At 40.3% G+C, this 13631-nt stretch overlaps 1 protein-coding gene across 8 annotated transcripts in view; it reads right to left on the minus strand.

Moving 5' to 3' along the window:
* DENND1A (DENN domain containing 1A) overlaps positions 1-13631 on the minus strand; it is a 206067-nt gene that overhangs the window by 10556 nt on the left and 181880 nt on the right. For 2 of the 8 annotated variants that reach the window (XM_054220418.1, XM_054220422.1), the window contains exons 20-22: positions 9910-9969; positions 5820-5921; positions 5301-5389 (exon numbers count right to left, since the gene is read on the minus strand). In XM_054220418.1, the coding sequence (XP_054076393.1) occupies positions 5301-5389; positions 5820-5921; positions 9910-9969 (251 nt within the window). The remainder of the gene's footprint in view (positions 1-5300; positions 5390-5819; positions 5922-9909; positions 9970-13631) is intronic. The other 6 variants (XM_054220425.1, XM_054220421.1, XM_054220420.1 and 3 more) reach the window with 3 other exon arrangements.

The raw sequence follows: 13631 nt of genomic DNA on the forward strand, positions 1-13631 counted from the left end.
GTCATTATTCTCCTAAAAAGGGCTTCCCAAATTTAAGGGAGGGGGTTTTGTTTATTAATGTATTTTTTTAAAGAATAGCTATACAGCAGCTCTAGGGAATTAAGGAATTTGTCCCTCTTAGACAGTAAAATGAAGAGAATGAGGGATTTGGATGCAGGGGCTTTTTCTTGCCAGTGTGAAATAGGAGAGCTGGGACTGGGGGATTACCAGTAACTATTCAATCTGAACAAAGCACAGACCTGCCACTGGAATTCCTTCCTGCATATTCTGAACACTCAGTACACCCGAGTGTGAGCTACCTAGAATATTAAAATATCTATTTGATTTTTTAAAGTCTTACTTTGTATACTGTGAATGTTCATAGGAGCAGAATATTTCCAGAAAAACAAAAACATTAGCATAAAGGATATTTGAAATGAAAACAACAAAAAAATTCCTATCACGAGTCATCCAACCGCAAAACCAACAGCTTGTGATTACTACATCTAGTAAAGGCAGGTAACTGTTTTATAGTTTTTATAAACTTTTTACAAATTTTCTAGAGAGTTGGAAACATTAACAGAGAATTTAAAGTGGGAACAAGCTGGATGACAAAATCCTGTCACATGTTTGTCCCATTGCTCAGTACCGAGGATCTCTTCACCCATTTCCCCGGCAGATCTCACAACTCTTTACGCAGACAACCACGTACCAGCTTTGCCAGGGCAGAGGGACCCAAGCGCAGGCAGCGAGTCTCATCTGCTCTCGCCTGCACCACTGTCCTTCGATCCCAGCCACTCCTGGCCAAACGGGTACGAGAGGCTGGGCTTTCCTCCGAAGCAGAGATCCTCGCTTGCAGCGATGCCACGGAAAACCTTTACCATACACAAATTCTGCGTGGCAGAGCTCCGAGAGCCTGGTTACAACAACTGGATTTAATGTGCTTTATGAGCCCGTATCATTGAACACAGCCGTCACGCTGACTTCATACTAAATTCAGTGTAATAACCCACTATTGCGCTGCAGCCCATTTTCATTCATAGGATACAAGGGAAAGCCATTAGCTTCTCTACCAAGTCCTACACGACTTCTGGAAAGCCCTAATGAACTGCTGCAGCACTGACATGGGTTTAGTCAGCCCAAGAGCCTTTTGACATGCTGTTAATTGTGAGCCTGACCCTCTGATTTCCTATTTTAATTTCCTCCCACTCTGCATGCCCTGGAAGCCAGCTAGTCCGTACTTAGAGAAGACAGATCCTAGAGCACTCTGGAAGCCTATTCTGCATTTAATAGGAAATCTTGCTGTGGTGTAAAAGAGAGCTCTCAAAAAACTGCCTATCTATCTGTTAAAAACGCAACCTCTTATTTCCGCGAACAACTAATTTGTGTTTAAGGAGGCACGTCCCATGTGTCTGGGATTGCCTCAGGTGGCAATCCAGCATTTTCTGAGCTCTCATCTACAAATTCTTCTTGTTACCTTGTAACTAAAAAAGTTTTTTTAAAAATTATACATTTTAGATGTAATGACAAATTTTTAAGAATCATAAACATCATAAAACTTGAAGTATTGATAAAATTATTAAAAAAACACTTTATATTGAAATAGAAAAAAATTTCACTGAAAATTTTGATGGTGGAAACCATAGTTCTTCCACCTGCTTTTCTAAATATGATGGTTTAACAACTGACATCAGCAATAATCTTGGGTGTTCTTTGTCACTGCTCCTGCCCTCCTGTGTTTTAATTGAAGACTGAATAGAAAATGAGCACATATATCCCCAAAACAATGTTTTTCCTTTATACACATTAAAAAATTTAACTAATGTAACTGAAGATACAGATTTCCTAATATCATAAGAAATGCACTGAGCATTTCTTACTCAGTTGCAATAGCAACTGAAGGGATGCCGACAGAACGGTTTACTTCCCAGAGACGACACCGGGCAGAGGCTGCGCGGGGAGGGCTCTCCCTGGGCGTCAGGGTGAGCCTGGGCAGAAGCTCTGCCTGGGGGGACCGTCCCCTCCTGCCTGCCAGGAGGCTGCAGAAGTCACAGTCTGAGCTAACGAGCCACAGACCCTGGGAAAGCTCGCTGGAGCCTTCATGAAGTCCCTCAAGACCAAAGAGTTAGTGTTAGTTTCAAATATAGAAAGAAGCTTCTCATTGAACAGAAGCTCCCCCTCACAGACACACCCCACACGTGAGCACCTGGAAGGGGTAACACGCTAATTATTAGTTTTGGAACCAGTGCAATTACGCTAAACATTTTGTTTAAGTTTACTGTAAGAAAAGCACCTTCTCAGCACTGCTGCTTTCAGGGAATCTCCTGACCTGCAATAAGGGCACTCCAACACTACCAAGTAACACCTGTGTTATATATTGTGGTGTTTTCATTCATTTTAGTGTTGCCCAAGAGAGAGAAAACAATGCAAATTTTTTAGAGAGACAACACCCGGCTTTATGTTTTCATTTCACAACAACATAGGAAGATTATTTTTTACTGTGACAGAAAAAAGAAAGTTTGTGAAAAATATCAAGAAAATCCTTTCTTTGATTACTTCCTAAAATATTTTTCCTTTATTCAAAATGCCATTTTGAGATAAACAGTAAGGAAAAAGGTCAGGATTACTGAGTTGCTACCTATTGCAAAGGCATTCACCTCCAGTTATTTCTTAGGTAAGCAATTTATTTGAGCTTTAGTTAAGTACAAGGTTAGATACTTCCTTCACTTGTACTTCCGAAATCACAACTACAGTGGCAGTGCCATCATCGTTGCGTCTCGTGTGTCCCGTCTCCCCCACCCCGACTTGTTTTTATTAAAACGTTCTAACCAGACACCTTACAGGAGATGTGGTTGAGTGCAGTATTCTACAATTAACTGGCTGGAAGTAGTTATGTCAAAGTTTGCTTTGCCACCTGAAGCTGACGACAGCCGTACTTTACCCTGTGAAAGCAGCTGAATTGTAAAGACTCGCTGAACTTACCAGCAATAAATTAAAATCAAGTAAAATAATAATTGTAATTCAATATATTACTAGCATTAGTATAAATATTATGTTTCTCATTCATTTTTATGTTTATTTCTGTTGTGATACTGGCAGGAATTGGAAATACACGTTAGCAATAAGCCACACTGGAATGTCAAGCAGCTTTTGAACCCAAATATGCACAATCCTTCCTATGAAACACACATAATGGTTAAACTGACTCAATTACCCTTCACCTACATGCAGTGAGTCATCATAGTATACATTAAGAAAAAACTTTTATCTTAAAAATTCCTATAATCTTTGTGCAGGAGCAGCTACCACTCTGTACCCACACAAGCCCTTTTGCAGGATTTGCAATCTACTCCACAAGAGGGCAACCAAATTCCACTATAAAATGGATAAATAATCCTGTAGAATTTAAAAGTGACCATTCATTTTAGCTAGAAGCCAGAATATCTGCCCATCCTAGAGTGGCTTCTACCTCCCCATCCAAGGCCAGGCTGGACGGGGCTTTGTGCAACCTGGTCTAGTGCGAGGTGTCCCTGCCCAGGACAGGGAGTGGGACTGGATGGGCTTTAAGGTCCCTTCCAGCTGGAAACATTCTAGGATTCTGTGATTCTATGGCTGGGAAAATGCTATCCAGGCCCTTAACTTTGGGGGGTGGGTGGGACCCAACCTCCACCTCTCTCGCCCTGAAACAGCAGTGACAGGGCACTGGTACACATGTGGGGAAAAGGTGTGGTCAAAGAAACCAACCGCTTCTCTTTTTATGGGATTTTAGTACCTTCAGATGCAGCAAATATCCTGCAATCTTGGGCATGAGCTAAATAATTTCACTTTACTGACAATAAAGCCACAACCGGCTGGGACATAAACCACATGAAGTGGCTGTGATATAAGCAGTTACTGCGTGCCACAGGTAGATGAATGACAAGGAATCTCTGATATTAGATCAGTGCAACCGTCCTACAGCCCCTGAGTCTTGCCTGCAGCCTGTGAGCAGTCCCAGGAGACTTCCCACGCTAGGGCCGTGTGGCCACAACGCTGGGCATTCGTAAATTGGTGCTCCATTCACTGTTTGAGGACACACGCAGGGAATACCAGCTTAATCTTGCCACAGGACTTGGAAAACGTAACCTGGCTCTGTGCCTGCTGTTCTTAGCCCGCTGCTCAGTGGTCTCCTCTGGAGTGCCAAAGCAGCTCTGTCCCTACTCTAACCACATTTTTCACACCACCTTCTAAGACCAACTGCCCCAGGCGGTTCTTGAGATTCTTAAATTCTTGAGATTCCCAAATTCTGAACTGAGAGGAGGCAACCAGCTTATTCCAACCCTTAACCAAGTGCTGCTAATACCAGCCCCTGTATCCAGTCAGAACTTAGTGCTCTTGAATCTTTTGTACTTCTGAACTGTTGAAGTAGCTACACTCTGAAGAATCCAAATAATTTTAAATCCAAAAGGCATACTGATGCAGTCTACACGTGTATTTATCACACACAATAGTGTCTTTTGGGCTATGTTGGTAAGGTTCAATATATCCATTCTCTTTTTAGGTTTTCACTTGATGGTCTATTGTTTAACTCAACTATGGCAACGCTTTAAGAATATCTGCAACAATACACAGTATTGTCTTCTTTGTAAAAAGTACTTTAATATGTGACATTCATGAAACTATTTGAAAAAATCTCTCCAAGGTAACAGAATATACTGTTCATATGAACAAGAGAGATGTTGGAAACCAACGCATTTTATGCGCTAGCAGTAAGCTACAGCAGTACAACTTATTTGAACATTACCCCTGTTTACTCCGTAGTCAAATCTAAAGAGATGATAAATTTGCTAGCGCTATGCAAGACAGTTAAGCTCTACAAGCCTTCACTACAGAGATCATTACAGACCTTCTGTTAATGGGACGCTAACAAGCATGAGACACAACCCTTAGTGCCATCACTATAAAACAAACAATTATATACCTTCCAGGTAAAGCCTGGCAAGAACAGTGGATTTGCAGGGATGTGGCTAACAATTTCATTTAAAGCATATTTCAAAACAAAACAACAAAGAAATGAACAAAGCTCCAAAACCTGAAAACTTCCACTAAACAGGCTAATCAGATTATGTCTAACTTGGCAAAGCAGAATTTCCCAATAAATAAACTTTGGTTTTCTTGCTTTTTCCTCTAAAATTTTCTAAAAATTAAAACCCTTTTTTTTTGGTTAGTTAAAAAATTACTTGGGTCTGTAGTATTTTTTAATTTCTCCTTTGGCTAGTTCCAGTTCTGAATGCACTGTTTGTTGATGCAAGCAGAGAGAAGCAGAGCAGCAAAGTACTTACTGTTCTGGACTGGAAACTGAAGTCCTTCGTCCTTCCACAGCAATATTGCTCTTGGGTCTCTTAACAACGTGAGGTCTTGGCGGGCGAACCTATTACATACACACATACAGAAGACATTTCATAAGTACCTCAAGTTGATCAAACAACAGACATAAATAACAAAATTCACATAACCACCATTATCTTAAAGGTATTTTCTGTTCAGAACTGGTTTTAAACTTCTTTTTCTTGTTGGGACACAACAACGTTACAAATGAATATAGACATACAAATGAGTATGAAGTAGGAATATAAACTACAGGGATTTACTTAAGGACAAAAAAACCCCATGTTTTTGAATAGCAAATAAATTTGAATAGCATATAAAGCTTGTCACTGACTGTTAGCTATTAGCAAACCAAGAAAAATTTGTTCCACTCTCCTGTTTGGTACAAACTAAATTTCTGATAAGATTCCCTAAACGCGAGCTTGTACGGTTAGTTGATTGAGTAAAATTCAAAATCCTGTGTGTGGCTGTACATTATATTGGAAAGCGGAATTCAGCTCTGACATCGTGATCCTTTTGTCCACTTGTTCATTGGAACCCAACTTCTTGAGTGACGACGTCTGTGTAAGGGAGCACTGAAAAATTTATACTTAGAATAAATGTTATAACATGAAAAACGTAGCTTATTCTTCATTAAAAATTTGCTTCCTTTCAGCAGCTGAACAGAAACCCTTGCCAGCCATATTATCTTTATCACCCCCAATGTTATGTATCTTTTGTCATCTGTAACAAAATCCAAAGCTTTTCTATGGAAGATGAGATTGCTGCCAATCCAGTCTTAAATAACATATCCATCACCTTCTAACGTTCAGAAATCAGGCTGAATCTACTTGCATTAACTCCACAAGCAAACAAGTTTTACTTCACGGAAAGGAATAAGCACACGTGATCACTATCTGGGCAGCGTCTGCATGTGCCTACCTCTAGTGTGAGCGATCCTCTTGACGAACTCAGCCCTGTGAGTCAAATGTGGGAACGCGCATTTGCAGCATTGGGGTCAGGCTGCACAAACAAGCTTTCCATCTTTTAAGAAAGTACTACCTTGCCCGAAATGGAGTCTGATTTGTTGGCTTAGCTGAGTGTGGGTTCAACAGAAACCCCCAAAGCCCTGAAATGAAGTTAGGAATACAGCTCAACTTCTGCCCTCCCTGGGCTTCTGCTCCCTTAACAGCCCCGATCCAAAGGAAGCTGTTAGAGCCCCAAAACCTAAGTGCTCTTTGGATGACTGATGAATTTGTTTGCAATGATAGAACAGATGCAGATTTCCCCCCACCAAACCCAAGTTTTTTGTTTTGTTTTGGCTTTGTTTGTTTGGTTTTTTTTTTAATTATTATTTGTTGGGGGTGGTGGTGTTTCTGGGCTTTTTTTTTTTTTTCCTGGCAGGCACATAAGCCTCAAATTTTCTTGCCAGGAAAAAGCCACCAAATTGTGTGTCATGTTTCTGCACTACACAACAATATGCAGAAGACAGGAGCAGGATTATTGTACTGAATTTTCATTTCAAAGGAAATGGTGTACAGCAGATATGATGAAGAAATCCAGCGATGGATTGCCACTATTTCTTAGGAAAAAGGGCTTATAAAAAGGTCAGATGTTAAGGTCTTGAAGATCAGTCCCCACACAAGGCTGCTCCTCTCTACAATAAAGACGGCTTAAGAATGTGAATTTATGGCAGGAATGGAAGGATTAAGTTTGTGGCAACTTCAACTGAACTTGCAACGTGGTGAAACATGGGGAAAAGAACAACAGAGCTAATTAGACGAGCTGAGCTGTCAGAGTGCGGCTGAATGGCTCGGTGCCAACAAACAAAAGGAATGGGCTGGCAATCAGCAGGATCGATGAAGAATACTGCTTCATTAGGGTTGATAAAACAGAGAGAGAGAGCGAGCAAGAGAGAGCGAGTGTGTGCGAGAGAGGGGGGCGAGCAGCAAGAGGAACTGGGGGGAGAAAAGAGCGAGAAGGAGAAAGAGGAAAAGAGAGGAAGAAAGAAACCTGTTTAATTAAATCTGAGCTGGAAGATGATGTGTAAAGCTGGCCTGTCATCATGCTGTGAACACTTTCACCTTTTGGGTGGTACCCCGGGTGATGAGGGAGAGAGATGAGAGTTTTGGATGGCTCCAGGGGCCACCAGACCAGTGAAGTGCAGGGTGACATGCTAAGTAGGATTTAGAGCATTGTTCATGGGGGACTGCAGGGAAAAGCCAGGAATCAAGCCAGTTCCTTGCCGGATTTTGAGCCTTATGTAGCCAAATAGGCAAGGTTAAATGCTTATCAAATGCAAAAGTATGAAGGAAATCCAATTACATGAGCACACAGCCAAAAGAATAAAGGTAAACATCCAGTACGGAAGGGTTAAATATGCTTATTACTGTCCCCATCAACTTTATGCATAATTATTATATTTTAACTTTTTCTAATTGAATGAAATTTTCAATCAGCCACTATTAATGCAAACATCTCTATTAATTATAAGCAACAACCCTCTCTCTTTCATAATACTGCCACAACTCATTTCCAAAGCAGCAGAATGTAAAGAACATATCTGTTCTGCTTCCTTAACCTTTCTTCGGTCTGCGTTTTTGTTTTGATCATTAGTAATGACTCATATTGCAAGGACTAGTGCCCATGGATTTCTCCTCATAACAGACACATCCTGAAAACACTAAGTATTTCTCAGGAATTCTGGTATTATGTGGACTTGGTTGGAAGTGCAGAGGGAGCCGGTCTCCTCATTCAGTGCTTGCTGTAGAAGGCTAGGAGAAATTACTTGCCAATAGCCACCTCTGTAATATATGCCAAGACTAGGAGAGAGGAAAAAACAGCCTGCACAAAGTATTATTTACACACACAAAAATGTGTTTCAACTATTAAAAGCCAAATAACAGTTCTGAGCAACAACAAATTTATGTATATTTGGTACAAGCATATTTTTGGGACTGATTATAATAATTTACATTTATCTTGAATTTCCTCTTGATGAATGAAGCATTTCTGTTCCACTTATTGACACAGCTAGATGAATGCAACAGGAGCTTTTATTATTACATTTCCAACCTTTTATCAATCACATTGGGAGCAAAGACAGTTGACACAAACACATTATAGTGAGGACTGTTAATGCACTACAGCTGGGAGATTAAACAGGTTTAGCAAGACTTTGATGTAATAAATTACTCAGTCTGAACATTACTGTTTAGCAACTTTTGTACCAAGGAATCGCACTGTGCCCTCATACACCTGCCAAACACAAATCAAGAGGGCTACGACGCACTGTGGGAACCCAGAGCACCACAGAAAGTTCATTCCTACTGTAATGTGCCTGGGAGGGTCTCCCATATCAATTACATTTAAGAAAACACATATAAGCATAGTCAATGCTACCTTTTAAACACAGAAAACAAAAATCTTCAGAGCAGGAATCCATAAAAATGGCTCTGTTAGGCTAAACACCCAGAATTAGAGAGGAGGAAAAGAAACACATGCTATTGAAATGTAACACAGGAACATGCACCAAAGATCAAGAGTTAACACACACCCAAGTGCACTTGTTAACCAGTTGCCTGCTCATCTGAAACATACTTTTAACAAGTTTTAGCAAGATTAGATTTGAAAACTTGCATCTCTCTTATGCGCGTACAAGGAAGCAAGAGGAAGACGTATTTGCCTTTTGGGGGAATTATATTCATAAAGCAAAAGTCCTGAATAGAAATAAGTATCTTCCAAGGCTGTTGCAAAAAACAACACCCCTTCTAAACTGTTACCACTTTTCTGGTTGCAGATCCTGCACAGTCTCCACTTTTAAAGCTATCTGGCATAGTTAATATCTAACAATTGTCCTACAGTTCGCGTTTTGAATGCAAAACTGCTGAGATAAGGCATCCCTGCCTGATACAGTCCAGGTATTGCACTGAGAATAATTTCTGTGTCGTTCTTCTGTGGAAGAGTCACTTCCTCTGGCCAGCATGCTGTGCCTACATTTTTTATTCGATATAATTACATAAAGTCCCAGCTTGCATTGTAAATGAACATAAAGTATATATGTGTATCATCCATAATGCGGTACTAATGTTCTACCGCCCAAATATAGACTTCGCTTTCTTCATGTGTACTCACTCATCTATTCCATGGAGAAAAATTAAGCATCCCAAATTAATTTAAAGCATAACTTGCAGAGAATAAATACTTTCTCTTCAGACTTCTGCTTCCTTTCATATTTGAGTTTAGTGCAAGTCTTCAAAAGCTCACTGGCTAAAAACTTATGCCAGCCTAGCAAGACTTTTTGTTTAAGAAATCACCGCAAAAGTAAAAACAACTCTTGCAACGGCAGCATCAGTTACCTGCAGAACTGACTGAAAGCTGCAGAACTCGTCAAAGAAAAGCAGAATAAACGCAGGTCCCAGGGCTGTGCCGCAGCAGAGAAGAAGGGAGTTTAGGAGCATAATTCACACATTGCTTTTTTGCAAAGTTTGACAATCCAAACTACCGAGGTTTAGTAATGCTACTAAGTGCGTAATTCAGGCAGTGTTAAGCTGTGGCAGTGAAACAAAACTACCAACTACTCACGGGCCTAGATGAACGCTGTATCTTTGGAGGCGGTGGCCGAGGTGGACGTAGTCTTTGCTGCTGTATCAAAGTGGAAACTAAATTAAATAGTCACCTACACGAAAACACCTCTGATTTTGTGGCAAAAGCAGTATGAGTGGATGACAACACGTGATTTACCTTAACATCATACTCACCTCACAAAATGCAATTTTTCATTTCTTTCTTTTATTTTCCACCCCCTCCCAAAGCAGTGAGAAACCTCATGACCTACAAAGTGCCACCATAGGAAAGGTCGCTACATCTGCCTGTTGACATAGGCTTAACAAAGCTTATGTCAAACCAAAGGCAGCACGACCAGCACTCCAGGCCAGACCATCCAACATTTACTGATGAGCAACAAAGACGCTCAAGGTGGATTCTTGGACCACTAGGTCCAAGTGTTCTATTTATGCAAAAGCAAAAAATCCTGCAAAGCAGGATATTTAAAAAAGCTTTCACTAAAGTCTCAAGAATTATTTTAATGCTTGTGAAAACTTACAGCAAAGTCCTCAAACCAGCAAAGCCATTTAAGAGCGTGGGAAAAAACCCTAAGTCAATTAAACTTTCCATACAGTTAAAGATGAGCACGTGGTTAGACACTGTACTGGATCAAGGTTTGAATGCATTGCCTAGATAGAGCAAAGTGTGTCCTGTTGTTGTAAAGAAAACTAAAAACCCCATCACCAACAGTTCTAATGAAGACAGAACAGTGCATTAAATGCCTATTTTTGTATCTCATTTTTTAAATTAGCAGTTGGCCAACTCATTGCTTTGTAACAGCACTGGAGCTATTCCAATCCAGTTGCTTTTGACTGAGCCAGCAGCGCGACTCTCCTCACACAGATGGCATCTTAAGGTATAGTCTGTTACACAAGGAATCCACTGACAATTAACGAGATTCTAAATAAAACCATCCTAAAGTACAACTTTGATATTGAGAACAAGATTAAAGTTAACGTCCTTCCTGTGGCTGCTTGCGTACCCGCATCAGCACTTCGAGGGGAAGCAGAGCCCTCAGTGGGGAGCACAGGGGAACCACCAGCCGCCTGCACCACTGCCCCAGCCCCCCGTGCCTTCCAGAGACAAATCCCCTCCACTGCATGGAGAAGGAATAGGAACTGGCAGTGGGAGTCAGCTTCTTCAGACAGAAAAAGAAAGCTTACACATATTACTATTTCTCTCAAAAAATTCCAGTTCTTAACTTCTTACTAGCACAGCCTTTATTCTAGATTGACAGACGTTTTCTCTCAACTACCCTCGCACTGTGTAATAGTACAACTCCAGCCTACCCTTTTTCACACCATTTTCATTCTCTTCTTGCATCTCTTCAGACTTTTCTTTGAAATTTCCCATTAAATTACTCTTTTGCATCCATTGGTTCATGTCTCCTTACTTGTGTTCTCAATGAAGGAGTGCCAGACTGCACACATGGACTTGGCTCAGCTTTTTGGGGTGGGTGAGGGAAAAAAAAAGGACACTTGGGATGGAGAGCTGAGGCCAGAATTATTCCATGTGATAGCTTCCCTCTGTGTTTTCCAAGAAAGCAAGCATGAAAACAAAGAGAACAAAGAGAGAAATGACAGGGTGGCAAGCTGAGGTGGCTGCCGTTAGCCCCACCAAGCTGCTTCTCTTCTGTACCTTATATTACTCAGTTCAGTCACAGAAGTTGAGTTATGCTGCTGTGTATCTTCCCATCTTATCTGCTCGGGCTGACAGCACAATCTTAAAATATATTTAACTTCTGTTATGTGACACAGCATACTTATTTTCCATTATGTTTCAGAAGCATAATGGAACAGATGAAAAATCTAAAATTTGCACTTTTCTAGTTACTTAAAAGACATCCACTTACCACCTAGCAACTTAGGCAAAGTATTTGATGAAGCAGAAAAACAAGATGTAATTATTATTCTTTTTTTTTTTCAAATATTTTACGCCTCCTGCATATATGCTTCCCTTTGTTATTTCTTCTCTTTTACTTACCTAGAAATTGTGAACATTTCTACGTTAGAAAGTTCTCAAGTAGGTTATTTAGGTGGGGAATTTTCCTAAAGCCATGTCGAGCAGTGTCTTGAGCACCGTTTGTTTTCCATTACTATCTTAATGCTGGACAAATAGGTTTTTATTGATATAAGAGGTGTTACTTAACATGTTGATGTTATAATTTCTTCAGTATTAGTTCATATCACTGAACATGGTTTTTTGTTCCAAACACCATACTACAGCCCTGGAAGCTTCTTTCATTTGGGAATCAGTTTTTCCTTTCTATAGCAAAAGCCAGGATAATTTTTGAGGAAACACTGCAAGACTGTAGCATCAACAGCAATAGCTGATGAACCAATGCAGTGTGATTAAAGTTTCTGAAAAAAGTGTGACAAAGGCAGGCCCTTCAGAGAGCAAGACGGAGAGACAACACAGTAGCTGAGGATTACCTGCCGGCAAAATGGTCAATACATTGATTATAGTCACTGCAAGGACATGTACAACTGAACGTTACTCACCCACCATGTACTCGCTGGTGGAAAAATATTTTTCTGAGAAAACGTGTGGCAGGATTTGTTAATTATCTGCCACATCACTGTTTAATGAGACAACAGCAATAAAATCAAGTTTTAAAATATTTGGGGGTATCAGAAAACTGTGCTTTGTGTTAGAAGATTCACCAATATTGGCACTCTTTTCAGCTGAATTACTAATGTGAACTGAAGAATATCCATCCCCAGTCAGAGAGCGCACAAGAGAGCAACAGCTTTAGATATTCCAGTACAATGCGGAGGAGTGTAACAGGGCTGCCCTCTCATTGCATACTCCTTGCTTGTAGCCAAACCACACACACCATTAATATTTTACTCCTGCTAGTCCTAATTGGCCAACAATTGCAAGTGATACCTTAAAACATCATGATGGTGGCCTACAACTCAAAACTCTCTCTATATTTTTTTTTCTCCTTTTGGTCTCTGAATGATAAGCCTAAGTCCATGCTGTTTTCCATTTTTCTCTCATTTCAACAGGGTCAAAAACTCTTCTTAAATATGAGCTGTGATTCTCATTTAATTACTCAACTCCAGGACCAAGGACTACTGAAGACAGAATTTCTCAAGGTTTATGACTCACACATGAGTTATCTACATTTACTGAGGTTACCTTAGCGTCCATTTTATTTGGGGATTGTGAAGTGACATAGATTTAAAAAAAAAAAATTCTTTACTTATTTATTTGTGATTCCAATAGACTTTTTTTAACACAATATAAAATCATAAGCTCAAGTGTGATGTCGTACCTGCAGTCACCTAGTCCCAGCGTTCTCTTCCTTTTTACTAAGCTTTCTGTTGGTATCAGCATTGATTCATCCTTCTGCTCTTCCCAACTTACCTTTTCATTGACTGAACTCTCCTCTCCTCTTCCCTTCTGAAGTTATCACATGGCAAATCAATGCCACGCAGACCGACATCTTGAATTCCAGATGGAATTCAGTCCAGCCACAATTTACTGATAAATCCATAGCTTTGAAGACTCATAGTTAAAACTCCTTATGGATCTACCCTTAAAAAAATAAATCATCATTCGAATTCATGGCCTTGCTACAAGATTGCCAAGTGAAGGAAAGGATGGATAGCTACTTTTTCACTGTCATCTGTTGCATCAGCATCTTGAGAAGCTTTCCTCAGACAGCAGTTAAAATTCTGCATCTACCCACAGGA

This window comes from Rissa tridactyla, chromosome 14 (genome assembly GCF_028500815.1).
Source record: "Rissa tridactyla isolate bRisTri1 chromosome 14, bRisTri1.patW.cur.20221130, whole genome shotgun sequence".
In the NCBI taxonomy this organism is placed as follows: Eukaryota; Metazoa; Chordata; class Aves; order Charadriiformes; family Laridae; genus Rissa; species Rissa tridactyla.